This window comes from Pomacea canaliculata, linkage group LG6, assembly GCF_003073045.1.
Source record: "Pomacea canaliculata isolate SZHN2017 linkage group LG6, ASM307304v1, whole genome shotgun sequence".
Classification (NCBI taxonomy): domain Eukaryota; kingdom Metazoa; phylum Mollusca; class Gastropoda; order Architaenioglossa; family Ampullariidae; genus Pomacea; species Pomacea canaliculata.
Window position 1 is genome coordinate 27883457 of NC_037595.1, and position 26233 is coordinate 27909689.

Below are 26233 nucleotides of genomic sequence, written 5' to 3' on the forward strand. Positions count from 1 at the left end.
TGCCGAATGTCGGCAACACAGTCACAGTGAGCACAGCTCACAACTCAGAAGGTTTCAGTCCACGCTGCTGATTCACATTGATCCACAATGGAAAATGTAGCGAAGTGGCTCAAGATGAGAAATTGTCGAATTTGGTGTGATGGAAGTGGAGAAAATATGGCTGTAGAGATCGCTAGTCGACAAATCTTGCGACAAGTGGCTCAAAGATGTCAACAAGAGGCTGGCTTTCGGTGGGACAGCAAGTAGTTGGAAACAAAAAGTCCGGTGACAAGCAAATCATTGAACAGAAAGACGAATAAGCATGTGTCAAATACTAGACACGAAACTCAGAGCAGATCATCGGAGACAACAACAAATACAGAGAGCTCTACCTCTTCACCCAATTAGGGTGGACCGCCTGCAAAAGCATTTGTGTGTGTGTGTTTTAAGAACAAAAGTGTGTAAAAAGACAGACAGACAGACAGACAGACAGACAGACAGACAGACAGACAGACAGACAGACAGACAGACAGACAGACAGACAGACAGACAGACATGAGGAAAGGATATCCCGTTTGTAAAAAAAGCCACTGACTCATCATTGATTGGCTCTTCGATACCAACAGCCGCCATTCGTCAAGTTGTTAAAACAAAACAATTTCAAAGTAATCTCGTCGTAAAACTCTAATCATGAGGTCATTCCCTGTTCACGCGGCGGTCACTTGTCAACGAATAAAAGAAGGATAATACACCTTGAAATATACGGTCTGACGTTTATTTTTACATATTTTCGTTTGTCTACACCTGGTGGGGTGGTGGGTGAGGTAGGGTGGCTGGTAGACCTCCCCTCTCATCTCCCTTTAGCATCGTGAACGACGCCAGTGTACGTGTACATTAATATCTTGATTTCTGTTGGCAGCAAACAGATTTAATAGTCGCTTGATTTTACCCATGGAAATGCTACAACAATATTTTAGAATTAATAGTGACCAAATATAAGCTTTTAAATTTCTTACAAACTGTCGCACACTATAAGGATAATCTCTTTTTCGTTTTGAGACCACGACGTAAAAAGATCCCGCTGCAAAATCCTCTGTGTGATAGAAACGTCTCTTTTACGTGATTTTCCCACTTCCAAATACTTGCTTACCTCTGCAAGGTGTACCTCGTTCATGTAGATCTCTGCTTTATCGTTACTGTTGATTATTACTTTCTTCTTTCCATTACTGCTCTCCATTCCATATTCGTTCCGACTGTCTGACAATCTGTTGGTGATGTCTATCAGTTCTTTGTTAGTGCCTGTAGATTGAAGATAGGATTTCCAACAATTGAAATGGAAGTGTGACGACTGTGGATGGTTCCAAGAATACTTTTCTCTAAAAATATATTAAAGACAACCAATGATATGGTTAATAAACGCAAGTCATAGTAAGCTCTAGTTTGGTCGTACAGCAGAACAGGACACATTAAACTATGTTATGGGGTTTCGATAACCTGAAAGAAACCTTTTCCGATGTTGAATTTTGCATTACATGCCATAGGTATTAGCAAGCGAATTTTAGATATATCTAGGTCCACTGAGCATTGCAAAGACACGTAAAACATTATGTGTCACAAGGAACTTCATGAAATAATCCCCTTAAAGCCATCTTCTCCAAACATAATTAACAGACTGACTCGTCTGCGTGCACACGTGCGTTTGTGTGTGTGACTTTAGAGAGGAGAGGTTTCTGAGGATTAGCGAGTCAAAGTCAAACACAATAACAGGATTATTAGCATCATCATCAATCCCGTGTCAACATATGATAAATAAATTCCTGACAAATCCCTTTATTATTAAACGGCAGACTATATATTGTCTCGCTATCTGCCTTCCACACACCATACCTTCCTCTGCTGATTTATCTGCATCGAGTGGTGAGTGAATTCTAATATATATAAAATAAGTGTAGAACCTACTCTTGGTCAGAGTAACTCTGAGACTGCTTTTTCGATATTCCGTTTACAAGATTCTAAGGTATAGACCCCCAAGTATTGCCTGTACATACATCAGGGCTTCTGCTTATGCAAAAAATTGCGTACTGTACGCATTAAAAGTTCGGAGGACCCCTTCAATGTTTGTCAATGGGGTCCCATTCAAATTTGGGCGAAGAACAGGGACCCCTTAAAAATCTGAAGAAGGGGTCCCTGGGACCCCAAAGAATTTAGCCTTAGCAGAAGCCCTGATACAATCTATGATTTCTGAAAGATTTTACCCATTAGCTCAGAGCATTATTTGTGTACAAGTATTTCGTGTATTATTATGTAGTTAGCACAAAATACTCCACCTTTCTCTACTTAATGGTAGTATTTGTCCATTTTTATGCACAACTTTAGAATTGGTCCAATGATTGATGACAAGTCATTTGTGAATATTTATAAATAATCATTTAAACTGAAAATACAGTTTTTGAAATTTTACTTTCAGTTTTATATTTACCAAAGAGTTAAGGCGTTCTTTTAATTCGATCATAAAACCAGTAGCTGAACCAGGAGCTACTTTATACTCCAGTTATAATTTAAACTGTCCCGGCACTAAAGGAATATCAGGAGAGGGAGCTACAAAGATCTTTTATCCATTGAATTGAAATTAGAAAGAATATTTATAATTATGATGGAACATTGATTAAGCTCTATGTTTGTAATAATTGCTAACTGGATACGAACCCATGTGATACTGTTATACCACTCGATCCTAAATGTATATTTACACACCAATAACACATTTTACAGCCAACGTAAAGACAAGAAATTTTAGGAAATGTGACAATTTGTAATTTTCTTACTGACAAATAACTTTGTTAAGTACTCACCAACCTTCAGCATGAAGATTGCCCTCCTCTTTTGTCTTCTACCTGCTGTGCTCGGGGTTGATTTAACTCCTTTGAGGTAAGAGTCAATAAAAGGCCATCATATACTTTTTGTACAATCTAACACAGTAACTTAAGATTACAATATTCCCGACACTTTTTATGAAAATCTTTGGTATGAAGTTGTATATTTCTAACGGCAAATTTCGCAAATTGTAAAAGAGTCTTATAAACAAGAAGTCAAATAAAGACGAGAAGTAGGATTACGACAGTAATTACAATGGAAGGTCCAGACTTACAAGGTTTTAGCAGCAGGAATCGTCACTTGATATCTTACATTATCTTCATTCATCGTTCCTACTGACATCAGCACCAGCACGTGCAGACATATTCAGTTACCACGTCAACAACCTTAACGGTGCCATACAATTTACTTTAGCAAATTAATACTTTAACGATTTCTAGCTTGGCCGTCGTCAGGCAAAGTTATGATTCTTTCGACACCAACGGCAATGGAGTTGTGCAGCTGTCAGACCTGAAATACTTTTTTACCAGAGAAGACGCTAATGGTAATCCCAATTATCACCGTCATCATCATCATCCATCATCATACACCAATCGTCTATCAATGATCATCCATCATCGTCCATAATTCATCATAATCAATCAATCGTCAATCAATCATCATGATTATCTTTCATCATCATCACTCGTCATCTACCACCATCCTCTTCACCCATCCTCCTCATCATCCTTATCATCATCATGATCATCCATCATTATCATCTATCCTCCTCATCGGTATCCATCATTACCATCATCCTCATCCATCATCCTCATCCATTCATCATCATCCTCTTCCTGCTCCTCCTCCTCCTCATCATCATCATCAGTTTTACCGCTCATTATTTATTTGATTTGATAATGTTTATGATTACTTCTGATAATCGTTTCATTTACACTTTTTTCATCAGACGAATTGCATCTTACAAATAAAAGTGGTGTTGAGGGAGCGGTTATGAACACTTATAAGTATACAAAAATATGTTTGTGATAAATTCCTAAACCTAATTGTGACCGTCTTTCACAAGTCTGTACCTAAATGGCAACATAAATAATCTGAAGATAAAAGCTGTGATAAACGACCCACACTTTTAATGGCTGTGATGGTCTCTATGTTTATTTCTTTTACAGGCGATGGATATATTACCTTCCAAGAGTACAGTGATGCCAGACCCTCGGAGACACCCCAAGAAAATCTGCACAGGTTGTTCCAATACTATGACAAACTGGACGGCTCGTTGGACGGGAAGGTGTCTGTGTCTGTTGTTCTCGTCATTTACAAACGCATGGACACTAACAGTGAGTGTGGACTTTGTACACAGGATGTTGATAGTGTGTGAACATTTTACACAAAGACTTTGACAGTGAGTGTGGACTTTGTACACAAGAATTGAATGTGGCTGTGGATGTTTGACAGTTCTTTCACGTGCACAAAAGTAAGTTAGTTCAAGATTTCTTTAAAGTATATTTGTTTGTAATTCTCTGTATTTTCAAACATGTCTACTGAAAGTAAACAACCCGCAAATCTAACTGCCATGTTGCATGAATATACTACTCAACTGTATTAATATTTTCAGATGATGATCAAGTGTCATTTAATGAATTCTCGTCAACAATGACTCGGGTAATACCATTAACTTTCCTGCTTTCTAATACATAGCCATATAAATATATATAAATAGTGTGTGTGAATGAGTGCACGTGTGTGTGTGTGACAATGTTTTCTCTCTGAGCTAGAAGTGATAATTACCGTAAAAGATCTTACAATTACCATTACACTGCACACGGTATACGTCAGTGAGATAATTCGCTCAAACTACATGGAAGTGATGGTGGAGAGTAACGAACATAATACGAACCTAGTCAACATGTAATGTAAGAAATGTAAAGTAAATGTTTGACGACACACAATGACGTTATTATATTGGCAGATCAACCATGACGTTGCCAGTGACGTCCTGATTTCCATGGCAAACAAGTGACGAAACTGATGCCGCAAGCACACGATCTGACGACAGAATGACGTCATTTTCTTGCTGAGTGTTGATGTCATGATCAGAACCATGTCGAAAGAATAACGAGCAAGAAATAAAGTTTCTGCATTTAGAAGGCTTTTTGCTGTGTGAGCTGCTGACATGGAGTAAAATTCATTGATGGTGCGCGTGATTATTGCTAGTCTTTCAACTCAATGTTTATAGAGGTAATCTTAATATCGGCACAAGACAACACATTACATACGCACGCACACTGACAGACAGACACACACACTTACAAACGAACGTAAGTACGCAAGCGCGCGCAAACACACACACACACACAGACACACAACGCTATTCAGTTGTGGTGGGGAACGTTCGACCCCAAACAAATCATTTAACCATTCCCGCTAAAGCAATGGCTGATTTCAGTAAATCTATTGCTATTTTCCTAACAAAACAAATTCCTATTCAGTGAACAACAACAATAACAACAACAGTAATGATGATGATGATGATGATGATAACAGTAACAACATAAATTTACTGTTTATATATTATTTAATATATATTTCTTACATAACACCTGAACATTTACTGTTCATACAAATGTAGCGAAACAGACTTTACTCTCGCATGTCCAAGATCAACTTTAGTTCTCGAGATTAACTCAAATATCTTCACATCATTTGGTAATCGCAAAGTATTCTTGTACTGTATGACTAAACGGTCTAGAAGCAATGTATCAGTGACAGCCATGACTTCGCTTTTGGTCTTGAATATTTTAATGTAATTAATTATCATTCAGGAATCAGCATAAATCAACAAAGTCTAAAGATTAACAGACTGACTCATCTGGGTGCACACGTGCGTGTACGTGTGTGTGTGTGACTTTAGAGTGGCGAGGTTTTTGAGGATTAGCGAGTCAAAGCCAAACACAATAGCTGGATTACTAGCATCATAAGTTCACACCTCGATCCGTTGTCAGCATATGGTAAATAAATTCCTGACAAATCCATTTATTTATTAAACGGCAGACTATATATTGTCCCGCTATCTGTCTTTCACACACCATACCTTCCTCTGCTGAGTTATCTGCATCGAGTGGTGAGTGAATTCTAATATATATAAAATAAGTGTAGAACCTCATCTTGCTCAGAGTAGCTCTGAGACTGCTTTTTCGATATTCCATTTACAAGATTCTAAAGTATAGACCCCCAAGTATTGCCTGTACATATAGTCTATGATTTCTGGAAGATTTTACCCATTGGCTCAGAGCATTATTTGTGCACAAGTATTTCGTGTATCATTATGTAGTTAGCACAAAATACTCCGCCTTTCTCGACTTAATGGTAGTATTTGTCCATTTTTATGCACAGCTTTAGAATTGGTCCAATTATTGATGACAAGTCATTTGTGAATATTTATAAGTAATCATTTAAATTAAAAATACAGTTTTTGAAATGTTTCTTTCAGTTTTATATTTACGAAAGAGGTAAGGCGTTCTTTTAATTCGATCATAAAACCAGTAGCTGAACCAGAGCTACTTTATACTCCAGTTATAATTTAAACTGTCCCGGCACTAAAGGAATATCAGGAGAGGGAGCTACAAAGATCTTTTATCAATTGAATTGAAATTAGAAAGAATATTTATAATTATGATGGAACATTGATTAAGCTCTATGTTTGTAATAATTGCTAACTGGATACGAACCCATGTGATACTGTTATACCACTCGATGTTTAATGTATATTTACACACCAATAAATTGTGTGAGGACACATTTTACAGCCAACGCAAAGACAAGAAATTTTAGGAAATGTGACAATTTGTAATTTTCTTACTGACAAATAACTTTGTTAAGTACTCACCAACCTTCAGCATGAAGATTGCCATCGTCTTTTGTCTTCTACCTGCTGTGCTCGCGGTTGATTTAACTCCTTTGAGGTAAGAGTCAATAAAAGGCCATCATATACTTTTTGTACAATCTAACACAGTCACTTAAGATTACAATATTCCCGACACTTTTTATGGAAATCTTTGGTATGAAGTTGTATATTTCTAACGGCAAATTTCGTCAACTGTAAAAGAGTCTTATAAACAAACAGTAAATAAAGACGAGAAGTAGGATTACAACAGTAATTACAATGGAAGGTCCAGACTTACAAGGTTTTAGCAGCAGGAATCGTCACTTGATATCTTACATTATCTTCATTCTTGTTTCCTACTGACATCAGCCCCAGAACGTGCAGACACATTCAGACACCACGTCAACAACCTTTATGGTGCCATACAATTTACTTCAACAAAATAATATTTTAACGATTTCTAGCTTGGCCGCCATCATGCAAAGTTATGATTCTATGGACACCAACGGCGATGGAATTGTGGAGCTGTCAGACCTGAAATACTTTTTTACCAGAGATGACGCTAATGGTAATCGTCATCACCCACCAATCGTCTATCAATGATCATCCATCATCGTCCATAATTCATCATTATCAATCAATCGTCAATCAACCATCATGATGATCTTTCATCATCATCACTCGTCATCTACCACCTATCCTCTTCACTTATCCTTCTCCTCCTCATCCTCATCATTATCATCCATCATTATCATCTATCCTCCTCATCGGTATCCATCATTACCATCATGATCCTCCATCATCCTCATCCATTCATCATCATCCTCGTCCTGCTCCTGCTCCTCCTCCTCATTATCATCATCAGTTTTACCGCTCATTATTTATTTGATTTGATAATGTTTATGATTACTTCTGATAATCGTTTCATTTACACTTTTTTCAACAGACGAATTACATCTTACAAATAAAAGTGGTGTTGAGGGAGCGGTTATGAACACGCATACATAAATATGTTTGTTATAAATTCCTAAACCTAATTGTGACCGTCTTTCACAAGTCTGTAGCTAAATGGCAACATAAATAATCTTAAAAGAAAAGCGATGATAAACGACCCACACTTTTAATGGCTGTGATGGTCTCTTAAGTTCATCTCTTTTTACAGGGATGGATATATTACCTTCCAAGAGTACAGTGATGCCAGACCCCCAGAGACACCCCAAGGAAATCTGCACAGGTTGTTCCAATACTATGACAAACTGGACGGCTCGGTGGACGGGAAGGTGTCTGACTCTGTTGCTCTCGTCATTTTTAAACGCATGGACACTAACAGTGAGTGTGGACTTTGTACACAGGATGTTGATAGTGTGTGAACATTTTACACAAAGACTTTGACAGTGGACTTTGCACACAGGAATTTTTGATGTTTGACGGTTCTTTCACGTGCACAAAAGTAAGTTAGTTCAAGATTTTTTTAAAAGTATATTTGTTTGTAATTCTCTGTATTTTCAAACATGTCTATTGGAAGTAAACAATCCGCAAATCTAACTTCCATGTTGCATAATAATACTACTCAGCTGTATTAATATTTTCAGATGATGATCAAGTCTCATTTAAGGAATTCTCGTCAACAATGACTCGGGTAATACCATTAACTTTTAAGCATTAACCTGCTTTCTAATACATAGCCATATAAATATATATAAATAGTGTGTGTGAATGAGTGCACGTGTGTGTGTGTCTGTGTTTCCTCTCTGAGCGAGAAGTGATAATTACCGTAAAAGATCTTACAATTACCATTACACTGCACACGGTATACGTCAGTAAGATAATTCGCTCAAACTACATGGAAGTGATGGTGGAGAGTAACGAACATAATACGAACCTAGTCAACATGTAATGTAAGAAATGTAAAGTAAATGTTTGACGACACAAAATGACGTTATTGTATTGGCAGATTAACCATGACGTTGCCAGTGACGTCATGAAAAACATGGCGAGCAAGTGATGAAACTGATGCCGCAAGCACACGATCTGACGACAGAATGACGTCATTTTCTTGCTGAGTGTTGATGTCATGATCAGAACCATGTCGAAAGAATAACGAGCAAGAAATAAAGTTTCAACATTTAGAAAAAAATCACGATGTCTTTTTGCTGTGTGAGCTGCTGACATGGAGTAAAATTCATTGATGGTGCGCGTGATTATTGCTAGTCTTTCAACTCAATATTTATAGAGGTAATCTTAATATCGGCACAAGACAACACATTACATAAGCACGCACACTGACAGACAGACAGACACACACATACACTTACAAACGAACGTATGTACGCACGCGCGCGCGCACACACACACACACACCCACAGACAGACAACGCTATTCACATCTTCACATCATTTGGTAATCGCAAAGTATTCTTGTACTGCATTACTAAAAGGTCTAGAAGCAATGTATCAGTGACAGCCATGGCTTCGCTTTTGGTCTTGAACATTTTAATGTAATTAATTATCATTAAGGAATCAGCATAAATCAACAAAGTCTCAAGAGGGAAATTGTATGCTGTCATCTCAAATGATTCTGTGGAACTGCTGATAGTTTAATAGCCACATCAAGTATGACCAACTTACTGACTTCACTCTGACACCAATACTGCAGAATTTTATTTTCCAGATTCATAGTCAGTACGAGTAGAAAATGTATTTTCTACGGTTACTTTAAGTTGTGGGTCACTAACAGTCATCTGGTCAAAGTTTCTACCACTCCGTTAATAGCCAGGCCACATTGTTCGAGCGATGAAATTATTTAAAGACAAGAAATATCCGTCATTTCAGCAGTTGTACCTAATTAGACCTGTCTGCTGCCAAATTTAAAAAAAAATTCATTTTGATTGCTTATAGTCACTAGCAAATCATGGAGAAGAACGTATTGTTGGCGAGTTCAGTTACAGCTATTACATTATTCACACACACACAGAGGGAGTAAGTGGTAAATCAGAAAGCAAAAATGGATTTACTGATATATAAAGGTGTTAGTCAAATAGCAAGGAAAAGACTTCCAGCAATGTACTTAAAATAATACAAATATTACAAAGTAAAATTTCATTCACATACAAAATGATCACAGATGTATCTAAGGACTTCAGGTATAAAGTGTATAAATATCTACACACGTCTTTGTACACATAAAAACAAAACAGACAAAACTGCAAAATAAATACCCACATGGAGTTGAGTTTCCACAAATCTTGAAGCAGATGGCGATAAATGGCGCAAATCTTTTACTATACTTTGCCCTGCCTCGCTCATATCCCTTTGACGTTTAGAAGCTTTGAAAAATGGATTTATTTGCAGAATTTACACTTGCAGACTAAATTTATCCTACTCTACACATACCTAACTCCTTCTCAGATAACAACTATAAACTATTTCCTTCTATTGTTTCATTTTGCGGGAGTTACTACTGACTTAGGAGAGAGCAAAACGATTTCGAGACACGTGAGCCAGTTGACACATCTTGACAGCTTGACAGAGGACCCGGGTACGTACAGAGTGAAATGCTACTTTTCTCTCACTCAACAAAATAGGGGGAAGGGTGCAGGCTCTGCATTCTGTCTGCTGTTAAGTAAGACATAAAAACTTGCATGGTGTGTCACCCGCTCCTCTCACATGTCCTTCACCGGCCAGATAAAGAGAAGGAGGGGAGGGTGAAGGTGGAGGAAACAAAGAACAAAGCACCGTCAGGGGTACACGCTACCCCACACAAGCACCCCTACAGCATATTAATAGAGTCTGAGACCCAGATACACACGCACAGTGCCCGCCATGTGACATCAGAAAGCGAGTCGATAGTCGGGTACACGAGTACCTACCGGTCGCGTTGAAATGTAGAATAAACTACCCTTGCCTTGTACCCGACCAACGCTGACTGTTATTCTGACCTTTCTGTCTAGCGCGTTTGCTCGCAGGTCGAAACGTGTAACACTGTGTTGTTACATCGGAGTAAACAAAGCAAAGCACAGCCTTCGCTGTTGAACCTTTCGCTGTTGTTTATTTCGGAATTGTTTTTCATCTGTCCGAAGGATGGTGGTGCTGAAGGGAGAGTATATAAGAGGGTGGTAGAGCAGACAGAGAATCGAGGGTAAAAGCATAGCTTTGTTTTTCTAGCTATGGACCCGAACAATTTTTTTTTTAAATGTCACGGTGTTTGTGCAATCAATATATTTATTTCTCTAGCTAACTCTCTCTCTCTCTGTGTTTCGATTTGTCTCCATCCATAAAAATACACACAGGTGTACATCCCGATGCTACCTTGTGTTTATCTCCAGTGCTGCAATATGTCTCACCAACATGACCTTTGCTGCAAGACTTTATTCTTAGCGAGGGCTTTGACCCTCCGGCTGTGCAGCCTGTAATCAGTAGTTTCCCATGTGTAGTCTTTTCTAGTACACCCACACTAAGAAAGTACAAATGTACGTAGGAGTCAGGTCGGCCTGTATAAAACCTTCACGCCACTCGCAGGGCAAATCATTTCCAGAAGCAAGACAAGGAGTACACGGTAGGTGATCCTCAGTAAACGGTGAATGGTAGAAAAAGTGTTTGAATGCAGCAGAAACAGGAATGTGTGATTTATTTCCTGATTAACGGTGTTACATGTCGCGTCTTTCTCTATTATTTTTTCTTCAGACAAAATTACGAGAGAATGTTGGAACAGAGCTACTATCACAAACGACAAGCGTCTTGTTGCTGGTCGTTCTGGCGTTGGTCTCACTGTGGTGGTTGTTAACCCGACGGCCATCAGGAGTACCTACAGGACCAGGATTTGCTCTTCCGGTGCTGGGTCATCTGCATCTTCTGTTGGGGTCAGATCCTCGTCAAACGTTTGCTAAATGGCGACGACAGTACGGTGATGTGTTCAGTCTGTACATGGGCAGCCAACTGGTGGTGGTGCTCAACGGCTACAGGATCATCAAAGATGTGTTGGTCAAACAAGCCGACTCCTTCTCCGACAGACCTCGCTTTCCGCTCGCAAAAAGTCTTAAAAGCGAAGGTCAGTACTAAACTTGGTCACACATTTATTTTTGCAGTTAACTCTTTATCATGTTTTTTATTCATTGAACACAATATACAAAACTTACATAGCATTACCTATAATTCAGAAACAGTATTCATTCTTAAAACACATTAATTTAGTACACAGGGATAAGATGAGACAAGACCGAATGTTAGCCAGTATTAATGAAGGTAATCCTGAGTTTGATAATCCTGAGTATTTTCTACATGAAACACATATCGCAGTTTTGAACACTTTTCATTGTTTCCATTATTGGACTTTGTTGCATCAGGTATTCTCGACAGCTCTGGTCCTGTCTGGAAAGCTCAGCGAAAGACAGCCTTAGAGATCTTGCGAGAGTTTGGCATGGGTAAGAACATCTTGGCTGAAAAGATCCAGGAGGAGGTGGAAGAGTATATCAAAGCCATGGCAGAGAAGAAAGGTCAACCCCATGACCTGGCCCGAATGACACAGGTCAGTGTGTCCAACAACATCTGCTCCATCGTCTTTGGCAAACGTTTTGAGTACGAGGACCCTGTCTTCAAGCGCTATGTGCAAGCTATCGACGAGAACATTAAAGGAGGGACATTATCATCCCTCACGCAAACGTTTCCCCTCTTGCGATTTGTTCCTGGGGATTTGTTTGGTGTGAGGAAATTGTTTGAAAATGCGGCTATGATTCTGAACACGCTCGTCAAACCGTTCATTGACAGCCATATGGAAGACTACAATGAGAATTCTGTGGACGATTTCATCAGCGCCTATCTGAGGGAGATGGAAAAAGTAAAAGAAAGCCAACGGCTAAATTTATCAATGGTATGTAATGATGTTAAATTTTTAAAAGATATTTTTCACAATTATCTTTGTGAGGTGTTAAAATTTCAATAGAACTTAACTTTATTATTGTCATTCGAGGATGTAGTGGTAAGGACACGTACACTGACATATGAGTTAAGGTGTTGTGAGAGAAAAGTTAATCTCTCGACCGAGTGTTACGAGCATGAATTATCTGTCTCAGTTTCTTTTCCCACCAGAGGTAAACTTGAGGAAAGTTGTTTTCGACCTTGTTCGCGGCGGGAACCGAGACAACATCGACATCCATCCGCTGGACCATCGCCTACTTCCTTCACCACCCTGACGTGCAGGACAAGTGTTACGAGGAGATCCACAGAGTTATCGGGACTGAGCGAGCGCCTAACATGCGCGACAAACCCGAGCTGGTCTACCTGGAGGCCACCATCTTGGAGGTTATGCGATACGGGTGCATCGTACCCATTGTAGGACGAGCTGCCTCGTGTGACAACCAATTGGAAGGATACACGATCCCAAAAAACACAGTCATTCTCTCTAATCTGCATTCTGTCCTGTACGCACCGGAGGTGTGGGGGGATCCTGAGAACTTCCGTCCGGAGAGGTTCATCGGACAAGACGGCAAGGTTATACGCTTTGAGGAGCTGATTCCATTCTCCATGGGTAGGTGTCAGCACTTTTTATTTAAAAGATACGTTCACACAGCTTTGAAGGAAATGCATCCTTTACTAACTTTGGATTTTCTAGTTTTTTGAAAGCCACGAACAGGGTTAGTTAGTTTGTGTTCAGTATCATTGTCTTCTTCCCTTTTTTCTTCTTTATTTTTCTCTCCAGTCAGACACATTTTGGCTTAGCTTTCTTTAAATTTCTTTAGGCCGGCGAGTGTGTCTGGGGGAATCGTTGGCGAGGATGGAGCTGTTCCTGTACCTGGCCGCCATGATACAGCGCTTCCGCTTCCTGCCACCGGAAACTGGTGAACTGCCATCTTTGCAAGGAATTCTTGGCATTGTGGATGTTCCAAAACGTTACATGGTGCGCGCTGTCCTCAGAAAGTGATAGAATATCTCCGAAAACACACAGAGACAATCGCTGATGATATTTGTTTGGAATGTTAGAGGTTTGAGTCGGGGAGAAGCAAGATATTTTAATGAGAGTATTTTGATTCACAATATATAAACATCGTGTCTTAAGTATGGACATTCTACTTACTATGAAGTACTTGATATCTGTTGTTCTACTTGGTACAAGTTGCTTATGAAGGAAAACATATTATTATTTACACATAAATAATAGGATGAAACTAAGTTGGTGCATATTTCACTATTGCAAAACTTCTCTACATTTAGCTCATGTCTAATAATTAGTATACAATTAATATACAGATGCAATGCCTTAATATACACAGATTGACAGTATACAGATATATAGATATAGACCTATTTATTACAGTCTGCCGGATTACATGTTTACACTGGCAATATAATGGTGATAACAGTTGGCATAAATGTGTATTCTACATATTTAGAAGTCGTAATCCCGGCATTTCACAACTAACATAGGCATTATAATTTTTTAATTTTTGAAGGCCTTTGTTATAAGTTTGGCTAGCGTAAATTTAGTTCTGTCATATTTACAAGAAGAGATATTCACCAGAAGGTGGACTCTGGCTGTAGGAAACAGATGATAAATTTCATTGCTTTTTTCATCTACAATGCTGGGTATTTGAGAAGAAAATCGCATTTATCTTCATCATCTCATTTACACGAAGCGACAGGTCTCGTTTGGTTATCATTTAGAAACCATATTTTCGTGGTTGATTAGTCCGCATACTGAACCTAGCAAGCGCCATCTTATGCCATCTATTTGTAACAATTGTTTGCTCAAATACACTTTTACATTCTCGATACCAAGCGTATTTTCTATTTCGAAGGATGAATGCCAGTTTTGTATAAAATAGATACAGCTACTAATCATACTCATTCCAAAGAAACAGCAAAAAATGCCAGAACTACGGAAAGTAATCTAGAATCAGCATCATCGCTGAGAAACTGCTAGAAAAAAACAGGCTGGCTTCAGAAGAGGAAGACTCAGTTGAACAGTTAATGTACATGTATTAAAAAATCCAAATCCTCAGGAAATGTTTTCATTATCTTTTTAGTGTACATGTATTTATAATAAAAGCGTGTTTGACTTTTTTACTGGTTTCATTTCAAACTTTTTTGAATGGTCACTCAGTAGTCACGTGTCAAAAGATGATTAAAGAATTTAAAGTTAAATGTCTACAATTAACCAGAAGATATACGATTTTTTGATATCATCATCTTATCACATATCCACGTGCAACGTGGCATCATAGCCTGGCTGAGCAAGGTTTCTCTCTTGATACAAGCTGCCCAGAAATTATCGAATCTCGAAAAGGACAAAATTCCTACTTTTCACAACGACCCAAAATGTCGATGATAAATATTTTTTAAGAACCAAAGCGTGTAAAAAAAACCAGACAGACAGACAGACAGACAGACAGACAGACAGACAGACAGACAGACAGACAGACAGACAGAAGAATTGAGGCAATGATATCCCGTTTGTAAAAAAGCCACTGACTCATCATTGACTGACATTCTCAGCCGACATTTGTCAAGTTGTCAAACAAAGCAATTTCAAAGTAATCCCGTCTTAAAACTCTAATCATGAGATTTTTCTCCGTTCACTCGGCGGTCACCTGTTAACGAATGAAAGAAGAATAATACACCTTGAAATGTACGGTCTGAAGTCTGTTTATTTTTTACATATTTTCGTTTGTCTACCTTAGCCTCACGTTGAACCAGGGGGTTGAAGCAGCGGTCAGCTGTACATAATTCCTCCCTACTTTAAAACATTCCGCATCAACTTATTACTGAACAGTGTGTACCACCTGTCAAATGAAAGATCCATAGTTAAAACCGTGTGTGTGGGTGGTGGGGTGGGGTCAGGTGGGGTGGCTGGTAGACCTCCCCTCTCATCTCCCGTTAGCATCGTGAACGATGCCAGTGTACGTGTACATTATTATCTCGATTTCTGTTGGCAGCAAACAGATTTAATAATCGCTTGCTTTTACCATGATGTTACAACAATATTTTATAATTAATAGTGACCAAATATAAGCTTTTAAATTTCTTACAAACTGTTTTGAGACCACGACGTAAAAAGATCCCGCTGCAAAATCCTCTGTGTGATAGAAACGTCTCTTTTACGTGATTTTCCCACTTCCAAATACTTGCTTACCTCTGCGAGGTGTACCTCGTTCATGTAGATCTCTGCTTTATCGTTACTGTTGATTATTACTTTCTTTTTTCCATTACTGCTCTCCATTCCATATTTGTTCCGACTGTCTGTCAATCTGTTGGTGATGTCTAGCAGGTTCTTTGTTAGTGCCTGTAGATTGAAGATCGCATTTGCAACAATTGAAATGGAAGTGTGACGACTGTGGACGGTTCCAAGAATAATTTTCTCTAAAAATATATTAAAGACAACCAATGATATGGTTCATAAACTCCTGTTATAGTGAGCTCTAGTATGGTCATACAGCAGAACTGGACATGTTATAGGGTTTCGATAACCTGAAAGAAACCTTTTTCGATGTTGAATTTTTGCATTACATGTCATAGGTATTAACAAGAGAAGTTTACATATATCTAGGTCCACTGAGCATTGCAAAGACACTTAAAACATAAGGAGTCAGAAGGAACTGTATAAAAAAATCCCTTAAAGCCATCTTCTCCAAACATAATTAACAGACTCGTCTGCGTGCACACGTGTGTGTGTGTGTGACTTTAGGAGAGGAGAGGTTTCTGAGGATTAGCGAGTCAAAGCCAACCACAATAACAGGATTATAAACATCATGAGTTCACTCATCAATCCCGTGTCAACATATGATAAATAAATTCCTGACAAATCCCTTTATTATTAAACGGCAGACTATATATTGTCCCGCTATCTGCCTTCCACACACCATACCTTCCTCTGCTGATTTATCGACATCGAGTGGTGAGTGAATTCTAATATATAAAAAATAAGTGTAGAACCTCATCTTGCTCATAGTAACTCTGAGAATGATTTTCGATATTCCGTTTACAAGATTCTGAAGTAAAGACCCCCAAGTATTGCCTGTAGATATAGTTATGATTTCTGGAAGATTTTACCCATTGGCTCAGAGCATTATTTGTGCACAAGTATTTCGTGTATCATTATGTAGTTAGCACTTAGCTTACGTGGCTGTTGTTCTGCTTGTCTTTCGTTTATGTTCTAAATTCTTGTCTTCTTTTTCTTTTTCCTGTAAACCTGCTGTCGTACTTCAAAATACTACGCCTTTCTCTACTTAATGGTAGTATTTGTCCATTTTTATACACAACTTTAGAATTGGTCCAATTATTGACGACAAGACATTTGTGAATATTTATAAATAATCATTTAAACTGAAAATACAGTTTTTGAAATGTTTCTTTCAGTTTTATATTTACCAAAGAGGTAAGGCGTTTTTTTTTTTAATTCGATCATAAAACCAGTAGCTGAACCAGAGCTACTTTATACTCAAGTTATAATTTAAACTGTCCCGGCACTAAATGAATATCAGGAGAGGGAGCTACAAAGATCTTTTATCCATTGAATTGAAATTAGAAAGAATATTTATAATTATGATGGAACATTGATTAAGCTCTATGTTTGTAATAATTGTTAACTGGATACGAACCCATGTGATACTGTTATACCACTCGATGTTAAATGTATATTTACACACCAATAAATTGTGTGAGGACACATTTTACAGCCAACGTAAAGACAAGAAATTTTAGGAAATGTGACAATTTGTAATTTTCTTACTGACAAATAACTTTGTTAAGTACTCACCAACCTTCAGCATGAAGATTGCCATCCTCTTTTGTCTTCTACCTGCTGTGCTCGGGATTGATTCAACTCCTTTGAGGTAAGAGTCAATAAAAGGCCATCATACACTTTTTGTACAATCTAACACAGTAACTTAAGATTACAATATTCCCGACACTTTTTATGGAAATCTTGGTATGAAGATGTATATTTCTAACGGCAAATTTCGTCAACTGTAAAAGAGTCTTATAAGCAAGAAGTCAAATAAAGACGAGAAGTAGGATTACAACAGTAATTGCAATGTAAGGTCCAGACTTACAAGGTTTTAGCAGCAGGAATCGTCACTTGATATCTTACATTATCTTCATTCATCGTTCCTACTGACATCAGCCCCAGAACGTGCAGACACATTCAGACACCACGTCAACATTTACGGTGCCTACAATTTAATTCAGCAAAATAATATTTTAACGATTTCTAGCTTGGCCGTCATCAGGCAAAGTTATGATTCTTCCGACACCAACGGCGATGGAGTTGTGGAGCTGTCAGAAGTGAGATCCTTTTTCACCAGAGAAGACGCTAATGGTAATCCCCATCATCACCGTCATCATCATCACCCACCAATCGTCTATCAATGATCGTCCATCATCGTCCATAATTCATCATTATCAATCAATCGTCAATCAATCATCATGATGATCTTTCATCATCATCACTCGTCATCTACCACCATACTCTTCACTCATCCTCCTCCTCATTATCCTTATCATCATCATGATCATCCATCATTATCATCTATCCTCCTCATCGGTATCCATCATTACCATAATCCTCATCCATCCATCATCATCCTCGTCCTGCTCCACCTCCTCCTCATCATCATCAGTTTTACCGCTCATTATTTCTTTGATTTGATAATGTTTATGATTACTTCTGATAATCGTTTCATTTACACTTTTTTCAACAGACGAATTGCATCTTACAATTAAAAGTGGTGTTGAGGGAGCGGTTATGAACACTTATAAGTATACATAAATATGTTTGTTATAAATTCCTAAACCTAATTGTGACCGTCTTTCACAAGTCTGTGGCTAAATGGCAACATAAATAATCTTAAGATAAAAGCTGTGATAAACGACCCACACTTTTAATGGCTGTGATGGTCTCTTAAGTTCATCTCTTTTTACAGGGGATGGATATATTACCTTCCAAGAGTACAGTGATGCCAGACCCCCGGAGACACCCCAAGAAAATCTGCACAAGTTGTTCCAATACTATGACAAACTGGACGGCTCGTTGGACGGGAAGGTGTCTGTGTCTGTTGTTCTCGTCATTTTCAAACGCATGGACACTAACAGTGAGTGTGGACTGTGTACACAGGATGTTGATAGTGTGTGGACTTTGTACACAGGATGTTGATAGTGTGTGGACCTTTTACACAAAGACTTTGACAGTGACTGTGGACTTTGTACACAGGATGTTGATAGTGTGTGGACCTTTTACATGAAGACTTTGACAGTGAGTGTGGACCTTTTACATGAAGACTTTGACAGTGAGTGTGGATTTTGTACACAGGATGTTGATAGTGTGTGGACCTTTTACACAAAGACTTTGACAGTGACTGTGGACTTTGTACACAGGATGTTGATAGTGTGTGGACCTTTTACATGAAGACTTTGACAGTGAGTGTGGACTTTGTACACAGGAATTGTGGATGTTTGACAGTTCTTTTACGTGCATAAAAGTAAGTTAGTTCAAGATTTCTTTAAAGTATATTTGTTTGTAATTCTCTGTATTTTCAAACATGCTACTGAAAGTAAACAACCCGCAAATCTAACTGCCATCTTGCATGAATATACTACTCAACTGTATCAATATTTTCAGATGATGATCAAGTGTCATTTAATGAATTCTCGTCAGCAATGACTCGGGTAATACCATTAACTTTCCTGCTTTCTAATATATAGCCATATAAATATATATAAATAGTGTGTGAATGAGTGCACGTGTGTGTGTGTGTGTGTTTCCTCTCTGAGCGAGAAGTGATAATTACCGTAAAAGATCTTACAATTACCATTACACTGCACGCGGTATACGTCAGTGAGATAATTCGCTCAAACTACATGGAAGTGATGGTGGAGAGTAACGAACATAATACGAACCTAGTCAACATGTAATGTAAGAAATGTAAAGTAAATGTTTGACGACACAAAATGACGTTATTGTATTGGCAGATCAACCATGACGTTGCCAGTGATGTCTTGATTTCCACGGCGAGCAAGTGACGAAACTGATGCCGCAAGCACACGATCTGACGACAGAATGACGTCATTTTCTTGTTGAGTGTTGATGTCATGATCAGAACCATGTTGAAAGAATAACGAGGAAGAAATAAAGTTTCAGCATTTAGAAAAAAAAATCACGAAGTTTTTGCTGTGTGAGCTGCTGACATGGAGTAAAATTCATTGATGGTGCGCGTGATTATTGATACTCAATATTTATAGACGTCATCTTAATATCTGCACAAGACAACACATTACATACCACGCAGACTGACAGACAGACACACATACACACTTACAAACGAACGTATGTACGCACGCGCGCACACACACAACACTATGCAGTCGTGGTGGGGAACGTTCGACCCGAGACAAATCATTTATTCATGCCCGCTAAAGCAATGGCTGATTTCAGTAAATCTATTGCTATTTTCATAGCAGAACAAATTCCTTTTCAGTGAACAACAACAATAATGATGATGATGACAATAAAAATAACATAAATTTACTGTTTATAATATCTATTATTTAATGATATTATTATTTAATATATATTTCTTACATAACACCTGAACATTTACTGTTCATACAAATGTAGCAAAACAGACTTTACTCTCGCATGTCCAAGATCAACTTTAGTTCTTGAGATTAACACAAACATCTTCATATCATTTGGTAATCGCAAAGTATTATTGTTCTGTATTACTAAACGGCCTAGAAGCAATGTATCAGTGTATGTGTTACCTATTTCTTCTATTGTTTCATTTTACGGGAGTTACTAATGACTAAGGAGACAGCAAAAAGATTTCGAGACACGTGAGCCAGTTGACACATCTCCCCTACGACTGGTATTTCCGAATGAATGAGCTTGACAGAGGACCCGGGTACGTACAGGGTGCAATGCTACTTTTCTCTCACTCAACAAAATAGGGTGAAGGGTGCAGGCTCTGCATTCTGTCTGCTGTTAAGTAAGACATAAAACTTGGATGGTGTGTCACCCGCTCCTCTCACACGTCCTTCACCGGCCAGATAAAGATAGGGAATGGAGGGTGCAGGGTGGAGGAAACAAAGAACAAAGCACCGTCAGGGGTTTACACTACCCCACACAAGCACCCCGGCTACAGCATATTAATAGAGTCTGAGACCCAGATACACACGCACAGCGCCCGCCATGTGACATCAGAAAGTGAGTCGATAGTCGGGTACACGAGTACCCAACGGTTGAAATGTAGAATAAACTACCCTTGCCTTGTACCCAAGCAACGCTGACTGTTATTCTGACCTTTCTGTCTAGCGCGTTTGCTCGCAGGTCCAAATGTGTAACACTGTGTTGTTACATCGGAGTAAACAAAGCCAAGGCCAAGGACAGCCTTCGCTGCTGAGCCGTTCTTTGTTGATTTTTCGGAAGTAATTCTTTTTCACCTGTCGGAAGGATGGTGGTGCTGAAGGGAAAGGAGACTAAAGTATAAGAGGGAGGGCCGGCTAAAGGTAAGGAAAAATCTGAAGGCTGTTGTTGGTGTCGTGTGAAGAATGAAGGATGAGGTCTGTAGTTATCACCTAACTCTCCTGTAAACACTTATGAAATATTGAATGAATAAAAGTATTCCACTGCATGTATTGCTTAGTTACATTATAGCATTAATTCTCATAGAGTAGCTTCAACATGTCTCTATTCTTGTGTTTGCTACTGCGTGTATGCTTGGATGTATGTGTACTAGTGTGTATGTGTGTGTATGCATATGTGTGTGTCCATACGTGTATGTCCTTGTTACTACTATTGTGTCCATGTGTGTAGATAATGATGATTATTATTAGCGTATGAAAGTGTGTTGCAGGAGTGATGAATGGTGAAAGGTGGTTGATGGTGGTAGAGCAGACAAAGAATCGAGGGTAAAAGCATAGCTTTGTTTTTCTAGCTTTTGACCCGAACAATTTTTTTTTTATAAATGTCACGGTGATTGTGAAATCAATATATTTATTTCTCTACCTAACTCTCTCTCTCTCTGTTTTGATTTGTCGGTATCCATAAAAGTACACATCACGCGTGCTACCTTGTGTTTATCTCCAGTGCTGCAATATGTCTCACCAACATGACCTTCGCTGCAAGACTTCAATCTTAGCGAGGGCTTTGACCCTCCGGCTGTGCAGCCTGTAATCAGTAGTTTCCCATGTGTAGTCTTTTCTAGTACACCCACTCTAAGAAAGTACAAATGTACGTAGGAGTGAGGTCGGCCTGTATAAAATCTCACGCCACTCGCACGGCAAATCATTTTCAGAAACACGACACGGAGTACACCGTAGGTGATCCTCACCAACTCTGGTAAACCTTTGTTACTGTTCTGTAAAGCTTGGCATTCTGAGTATTTACTTCACTGGTTTTCCGTTGTCTAAACAAAAATATGTTTATCAACCAAAAGCCGTACATAGCTGGTCGCTCACAGTAAATGGTGAATGGTAGAAAAAGTGTTTGAATGCAGCACAAAAAGGAATGTCGTGATTTATTTCCTCATTAACGGTGTTACATGTCGCGTCTTTCTCTATTTTTATTTCCTTCAGACAAAATTACGAGAGAATGTTGGGAACAGAGCTACTATCACAAACGACAAGCGTCTTGTTGCTGGTCGTTGTGGCGTTGGTCTCACTGTGGTGGTTGTTAACCCGGCGGCCATCAGGAGTGCCTACAGGACCAGGATTTGCTCTTCCGGTGCTGGGTCATCTGCATCTTCTGTGGGGGTCAGATCCTCGTCAAACGTTTGCTAAATGGCGACGAAAGTACGGTGATGTGTTCAGTCTGTACATGGGCAGCCAACTGGTGGTGGTGCTCAACGGCTACAGGATCCTCAAAGATGTGTTGGTCAAACAAGCCGACTCCTTCTCCGACAGACCTCGCCTTACGCTCGCAAAAAGTCTTAAAAGCGAAGGTCAGTACTAAATTTGGTCATACAGTTATTTTTGCAGTTAACTCTTTATCATGTTTTTTATTCATTGAACACAATATACAAAACTTACATAGCATTACCTATAATTCAGAAACAGTTTTCATTCTCACAACACATTAATTTAGTACACAGGGATAAGACGAGACAAGATTGAATGTTTGCCAGTATTAATGAAGATAATCTTGAATTTTTTCCTACATGAAACACATATCGCAGTTTTGAACACTTTTCATTGTTTTCATTATTGGATTTTGTTGCTTCAGGTATTCTCGACAGCTCAGGTCCTGTCTGGAAAGCTCAGCGAAAGACAGCCTTAGAGATCTTGCGAGAGTTTGGCATGGGCAAGAACATCTTGGCTGAAAAGATCCAGGAGGAGGTGGAAGAGTATATCAAAGCCATGGCAGAGAAGAAAGGTCAACCCCATGACCTGGCCCGAATGACACAGGTCAGTGTGTCCAACAACATCTGCTCCATCGTCTTTGGCAAACGTTTTGAGTACGAGGACCCTGTCTTCAAGCGCTATGTGCAAGCTATCGACGAGAACGTTAAAGGAGGGACATTATCATCTCTCACGCAAACGTTTCCCCTCTTGCGGTTTGTTCCTGGGGATTTGTTTGGTGTGAGGAAATTGTTTGAAAATGCTGCTATGGTTCTGAACACGCTCGTCAAACCGTTCATTGACAGCCATATGGAAGACTACAATGAGAATTCTGTGGACGATTTCATCAGCGCCTATCTGAGGGAGGTGGAAAAAGTAAAAGCGGAGCCAACGGCTAAATTTATCAATGGTATGTAATGATGTTGAATTTTTAAAAGATATTTTTCACAATTGTCTTTGTGAGGTGTTAAAAGTTCAATAGAACTTTATTGTTGTCATTCGAGGATGTAGTGGTAAGGACACATACACTGACATATGAGTTAAGGCAGGGATGCCCAACCCACGGCCGCGGGCCATATCGGCCCGCGACGGTGCCATCCGGCCCGCGAAACTTCTGCCCACAGTGCAGGAAATCGGCATGTTAGTAATACAAAAAAAAAAAAAAAAAACGAAAAAAGGGAAGAAGAAGTATTTATCCCCACGTAGGGGCGTTTCCCAATCTTTTTTTCGATTGACGAACATTTCGATTCAGTGCTCCGACTTGGTGTCTCTACGATGCAGCCGGACATTCAGAAGTTGGTTTCGGGAAAACAACTTCAAATATCCCACTAATTACTACATAATTAATGGTAAGTACAACTTGTTTCTAATAAAAAATGTTATCTGCTCTATTTTTTTCCTTTTTGTATTTTTGCGGTGTAGTGGCCCGCGACACGGCTGTCCGAAATGGATATGGCCCGCAGGCCGAAAAAGGTTGGGCATCACTGAGTTAAGGTGTTCTGAGAGAAAAGCAAATCTCTCGACTGAGTGTTACGAGCATGAATTATCTGTCTCAGTTTGTTTTCCCACCAGAGGTAAACTTGAGGAAAGTTGTTTTCGACTTGTTCGCGGCGGGAACCGAGACAACATCGACATCCATCCGCTGGACCATCGCCTACTTCCTTCACCACCCTGATGTGCAGGAAAAGTGTTACGAGGAGATCCACAGAGTTGTTGGAACTGAACGAGCGCCTAACATGCGCGACAAACCCGAGCTGGTCTACCTGGAGGCCACCATCTTGGAAGTTATGCGATACGGGTGCATCGTACCCATTGTAGGACGAGCTGCCTCGTGTGACAACCAATTGGAAGGATACACGATCCCAAAGAATACAGTCATTCTCTCTAATCTGCATTCTGTCCTGTACGCACCGGAGGTGTGGGGGGATCCTGAGAACTTCCGTCCGGAGAGGTTCATCGGACAAGACGGCAAGGTTATACGCTTTGAGGAGCTGATTCCATTCTCCATGGGTAGGTGTCAGCACTTTTTATTTAAAAGATACGTTCACACAGCTTTGAAGGAAATGCATCCTTTACTAACTTTGGATTTTCTAGTTTTTTGAAAGCCACGAACAGGGTTAGTTAGTTTGTGTTCAGTATCATTGTCTTCTTCCTTTTTTCTTCTTTTTTTTTCTCTCCAGTCAGACACATTTTGGCTTAGCTTTCTTGAAATTTCTTTAGGCCGGCGTGTGTGTCTGGGGGAATCGTTGGCGAGGATGGAGCTGTTCCTGTACCTGGCCGCCATGATACAGCGCTTCCGATTCCTGCCACCGGAAACTGGAGAACTGCCATCTTTGCAAGGAATTCTTGGCATTGTGGATGTTCCAAAGCGTTACATGGTGCGCGCTGTCCTCAGAAAGTGATAAAATATCTCCGGAAACACACAGAGACAATCGCTGATGATATTTGTTTGGAATGTTAGAGGTTTGAGTAGGGGGGAAACAAGATATTTTAATGAGAGATTCACAATATTTAACATCATGTCTTAAGTATGGACATTCTACTTACTATGAAGTACTTGATATCTGTTGTTCTAGTTGGTACAAGTTGCTTATGAATGAAAACATCTTATTATTTACACATAAATAATAGGATGAAACTAAGTTGGTGCATATTTCACTATTACAAAACTTCTCTACATTTAGCTAATGTCTAATAATTAGTATACAATTAATATACAGATGCAATGCCTTAATATACACAGATTGATAATATACAGAGATATATAGATATAGACCTATTTATTACAGTCTGCTGAATTATATGTTTACGCTGCAATATAATGGTGATAACAGTTGGCATAAATGTGTATTCTACATATTTAGAGGTCGTAATCCCGGCATTTCACAACTAATATAGGCATTATAATTTTTAATTTTTGAAGGCCTTTGCTATAAGTCTGGCTAGCGTAATTTTAGTTCTGTCATATTTACAAGAAAGATATTCACCAAAAGTTGTCCTCTGGCGGTAGGAAACAATTAGATGATAAATTTCATTGCTTTTTTTTCATCTACATATGTGGGTATTTGAGGAGAAAATGGTATTCGTCTTCATCATCTCATTTACACGAAGGGCAGGTCTCGTGTTGGTTATCATTTAGAAACCATATTTTCTGGTTGCTTAGTCCGCATACTGAACCTAGCAAGCACCATCTTATGCCATCTATTTGTAACAATTCTAACACTTGTTTGCTCAACTACACTTTTAAATTCTCGATACCAAGCGTATTTTCTATTTCGAATGATGAATGCAAGTTTTGTATAAAATAGATGCAGTTACTAATCATACCCATTCCAAAGAAACAGCAAAAAGTGCCAGAACTACGGAAAAATGATGCTGAAATCAATCTAGAATCAGCATCATCGCTGAGAAACTGCTAGAAAAAAACAGGCTGGCTTCAGAAGAGGCCGAAACTCAGTTGAACAGTTAATGTACATGTATTAAAAAATTCCAAATCCTCCGGAAAAAAATCTTTTATCTATTTAGTGTACGTGTATTTCAAATAAAAGCGTGTTTGACTTTTTTACTGGTTTCATTTCAAACTTTTTTGAGTGGTCACTCAGCAGTCACGTGTCAAAAGATGATTAAAGAATTTAAAGTTAAATGTCTACAATTAACCAGAAGATATACGATTTT

The 26233-nt window shown here is 39.0% G+C and overlaps 5 protein-coding genes across 5 annotated transcripts; all 5 read left to right on the top strand.

The window, feature by feature from the left end:
* Window positions 1–1840: 1840 nt before the first annotated feature.
* On the top strand, window positions 1841–5000 carry LOC112565669 (probable calcium-binding mitochondrial carrier CBG00135). Its single transcript, XM_025241294.1, has 7 exons — window positions 1841–1896; window positions 2447–2465; window positions 2825–2907; window positions 3294–3397; window positions 4023–4190; window positions 4469–4515; window positions 4823–5000. The coding sequence occupies exons 3-7, from the start codon at window positions 2843–2845 to the stop codon at window positions 4871–4873; spliced, it is 435 nt and encodes a 144-aa protein (XP_025097079.1). The 5' UTR covers window positions 1841–1896; window positions 2447–2465; window positions 2825–2842; the 3' UTR covers window positions 4874–5000.
* Window positions 5001–5462: 462 nt separating this feature from the next.
* Window positions 5463–8874, top strand: LOC112565671 (probable calcium-binding mitochondrial carrier CBG00135). The gene is made up of 7 exons (XM_025241296.1): window positions 5463–5974; window positions 6344–6362; window positions 6733–6815; window positions 7201–7305; window positions 7899–8065; window positions 8329–8375; window positions 8691–8874. The coding sequence occupies exons 3-7, from the start codon at window positions 6751–6753 to the stop codon at window positions 8739–8741; spliced, it is 435 nt and encodes a 144-aa protein (XP_025097081.1). The 5' UTR covers window positions 5463–5974; window positions 6344–6362; window positions 6733–6750; the 3' UTR covers window positions 8742–8874.
* A 2512-nt stretch (window positions 8875–11386) lies between these two features.
* LOC112566994 lies at window positions 11387–26120 on the top strand. The gene is made up of 11 exons (XM_025243427.1): window positions 11387–11783; window positions 12079–12662; window positions 12932–13259; window positions 13471–13648; window positions 17941–18044; window positions 18649–18816; window positions 21577–21631; window positions 22298–22662; window positions 22944–23468; window positions 24131–24568; window positions 24779–26120. The coding sequence occupies exons 1-11, from the start codon at window positions 11387–11389 to the stop codon at window positions 24958–24960; spliced, it is 3324 nt and encodes a 1107-aa protein (XP_025099212.1). The 3' UTR covers window positions 24961–26120.
* On the top strand, window positions 12462–14729 carry LOC112565668 (cytochrome P450 2U1-like). Its single transcript, XM_025241293.1, has 3 exons — window positions 12462–12602; window positions 12821–13259; window positions 13471–14729. The coding sequence occupies exons 2-3, from the start codon at window positions 12986–12988 to the stop codon at window positions 13650–13652; spliced, it is 456 nt and encodes a 151-aa protein (XP_025097078.1). The 5' UTR covers window positions 12462–12602; window positions 12821–12985; the 3' UTR covers window positions 13653–14729.
* On the top strand, window positions 16564–19878 carry LOC112565670 (polcalcin Jun o 2-like). Its single transcript, XM_025241295.1, has 7 exons — window positions 16564–16622; window positions 17084–17102; window positions 17477–17559; window positions 17941–18044; window positions 18649–18816; window positions 19344–19390; window positions 19694–19878. The coding sequence occupies exons 3-7, from the start codon at window positions 17495–17497 to the stop codon at window positions 19742–19744; spliced, it is 435 nt and encodes a 144-aa protein (XP_025097080.1). The 5' UTR covers window positions 16564–16622; window positions 17084–17102; window positions 17477–17494; the 3' UTR covers window positions 19745–19878.
* Window positions 26121–26233: the final 113 nt, after the last annotated feature.

Excerpts from the sequence above, each read along its gene's own strand:
- LOC112565669 (XM_025241294.1), top strand. The coding sequence starts at position 2,843 with ATGAAGATTGCCCTCCTCTTTTGTCTTCTACCTGCTGTGCTCGGGGTT. Across the intron at positions 3,398-4,022 it reads TACCAGAGAAGACGCTAATG|GCGATGGATATATTACCTTC; the intron begins GTAATCCCAATT and ends TTTCTTTTACAG. Across the intron at positions 4,191-4,468 it reads CAAACGCATGGACACTAACA|ATGATGATCAAGTGTCATTT; the intron begins GTGAGTGTGGAC and ends TAATATTTTCAG.
- LOC112565671 (XM_025241296.1), top strand. The coding sequence starts at position 6,751 with ATGAAGATTGCCATCGTCTTTTGTCTTCTACCTGCTGTGCTCGCGGTT. Across the intron at positions 8,066-8,328 it reads TAAACGCATGGACACTAACA|ATGATGATCAAGTCTCATTT; the intron begins GTGAGTGTGGAC and ends TAATATTTTCAG. Across the intron at positions 8,376-8,690 it reads TCTCGTCAACAATGACTCGG|ATTAACCATGACGTTGCCAG; the intron begins GTAATACCATTA and ends TTGTATTGGCAG.
- LOC112566994 (XM_025243427.1), top strand. The coding sequence starts at position 11,387 with ATGTCGCGTCTTTCTCTATTATTTTTTCTTCAGACAAAATTACGAGAG. Across the intron at positions 12,663-12,931 it reads ATTATCTTTGTGAGGTGTTA|GACAAGTGTTACGAGGAGAT; the intron begins AAATTTCAATAG and ends CCTGACGTGCAG. Across the intron at positions 24,569-24,778 it reads GCTGATTCCATTCTCCATGG|GCCGGCGTGTGTGTCTGGGG; the intron begins GTAGGTGTCAGC and ends AAATTTCTTTAG.
- LOC112565668 (XM_025241293.1), top strand. The coding sequence starts at position 12,986 with ATGCGCGACAAACCCGAGCTGGTCTACCTGGAGGCCACCATCTTGGAG. Across the intron at positions 13,260-13,470 it reads GCTGATTCCATTCTCCATGG|GCCGGCGAGTGTGTCTGGGG; the intron begins GTAGGTGTCAGC and ends AAATTTCTTTAG.
- LOC112565670 (XM_025241295.1), top strand. The coding sequence starts at position 17,495 with ATGAAGATTGCCATCCTCTTTTGTCTTCTACCTGCTGTGCTCGGGATT. Across the intron at positions 18,045-18,648 it reads CACCAGAGAAGACGCTAATG|GGGATGGATATATTACCTTC; the intron begins GTAATCCCCATC and ends CTCTTTTTACAG. Across the intron at positions 19,391-19,693 it reads TCTCGTCAGCAATGACTCGG|ATCAACCATGACGTTGCCAG; the intron begins GTAATACCATTA and ends TTGTATTGGCAG.